General features: G+C 34.6%; 1 protein-coding gene across 1 annotated transcript in view; it reads left to right on the forward strand.

The window, feature by feature from the left end:
- Window positions 1-1063, forward strand: part of LOC123011707 (acidic mammalian chitinase-like) — a 10114-nt gene that overhangs the window by 4723 nt on the left and 4328 nt on the right. The window contains exons 2-3 of the mRNA XM_044409292.1: window positions 147-317; window positions 367-709. Coding sequence (XP_044265227.1) covers window positions 147-317; window positions 367-709 — 514 coding nt within the window. The remainder of the gene's footprint in view (window positions 1-146; window positions 318-366; window positions 710-1063) is intronic.

Raw genomic sequence — 1063 nt, forward strand, 5'->3', positions numbered from 1 at the left:
AATTATTACCTACTTTCTTTGAATTTTTATTACATTATTTGTAGATTTTTATCCTTAATTTTTTATTTTTATTATATTTACTAGATTTGACCCGTTTTTAGTAGACTTTTTTTTGCACATTTTTTTAAATTTTTTCAAATTTTCAGACAAGGTGATTTGTTACTATGCCAGTTGGGGGGCCACCCGCCCCGGAAACGGCAAATTCCTCCCCGAAGACATCGACGCCACCTTGTGCACCCACGTGAACTACGCCTTTTTGGGGCTCAACCGCGACGGCAGTTTGCAGATTTTGGACGAGGAGAATGACATAAATCAAGGTTTGTCTTGTCTCAAATAAAATTTCGAAAAATTATTTTTTTTGTGCAGAGGGGTTGAAGCGTGTGAGCGATTTGAAGAAAATCAACCCCGATTTGAGGGTGCTTTTGAGCATTGGTGGGGCTGCTGCCGACACTGGGACCTTCACTGAGGTTGCAAGAAGTGCCGATTTGAGTCAAGCAATGGCCAATAGCGCGATTGAGTTTTTCGAAAAGTTTGATTTTGATGGGTTGGATGTCGATTGGGAGTACCCCCGAGGTGGAGACATTGGAACCTACATCGATCTTTTAACGGTTTTGAAGAAGGCTTTCGAACCCAAAGGGTATCTTTTGACCGTTGCTGTTAACTCAATTCCGGGGGAAGTTGGAGGATATGATATTCCAGCAATGTCTAAGTAACTATTTTCTTTTTTTTTCTTTAACTTTTTTTGGATTATTTATTATTTTTTTCTACAAGTATCTCTCATTTCTTACCTTAGATTTGCGTATTGTTTTCCACATTTTTAAAAAATTGATTTTTTTTGCTTTTTTTAGCATTAGTAGTATTTTTTTATATTGTACTTTAACATTTTGCACTAGATTTCTTTTTAGCTTTTTTCACAAACTTTTATCTAAAAAAATACTCTAGCTTTTTCTGTACAATTTTGTCTAAATTCTTAAAATTATTATCTGGTTTTCTTTCCTAAATTTATTTCTAGACTTTTTCGCAATGTTTCTATAGCTTCTTCTTTGTTTTTTACTTTAATTTC

This window comes from Tribolium madens, unplaced genomic scaffold, assembly GCF_015345945.1.
Source record: "Tribolium madens isolate multiple individuals breed KSU strain unplaced genomic scaffold, Tmad_KSU_1.1 Scaffold_91;HRSCAF=231;Tcas5.2_LG7, whole genome shotgun sequence".
Classification (NCBI taxonomy): Eukaryota; Metazoa; Arthropoda; class Insecta; order Coleoptera; family Tenebrionidae; genus Tribolium; species Tribolium madens.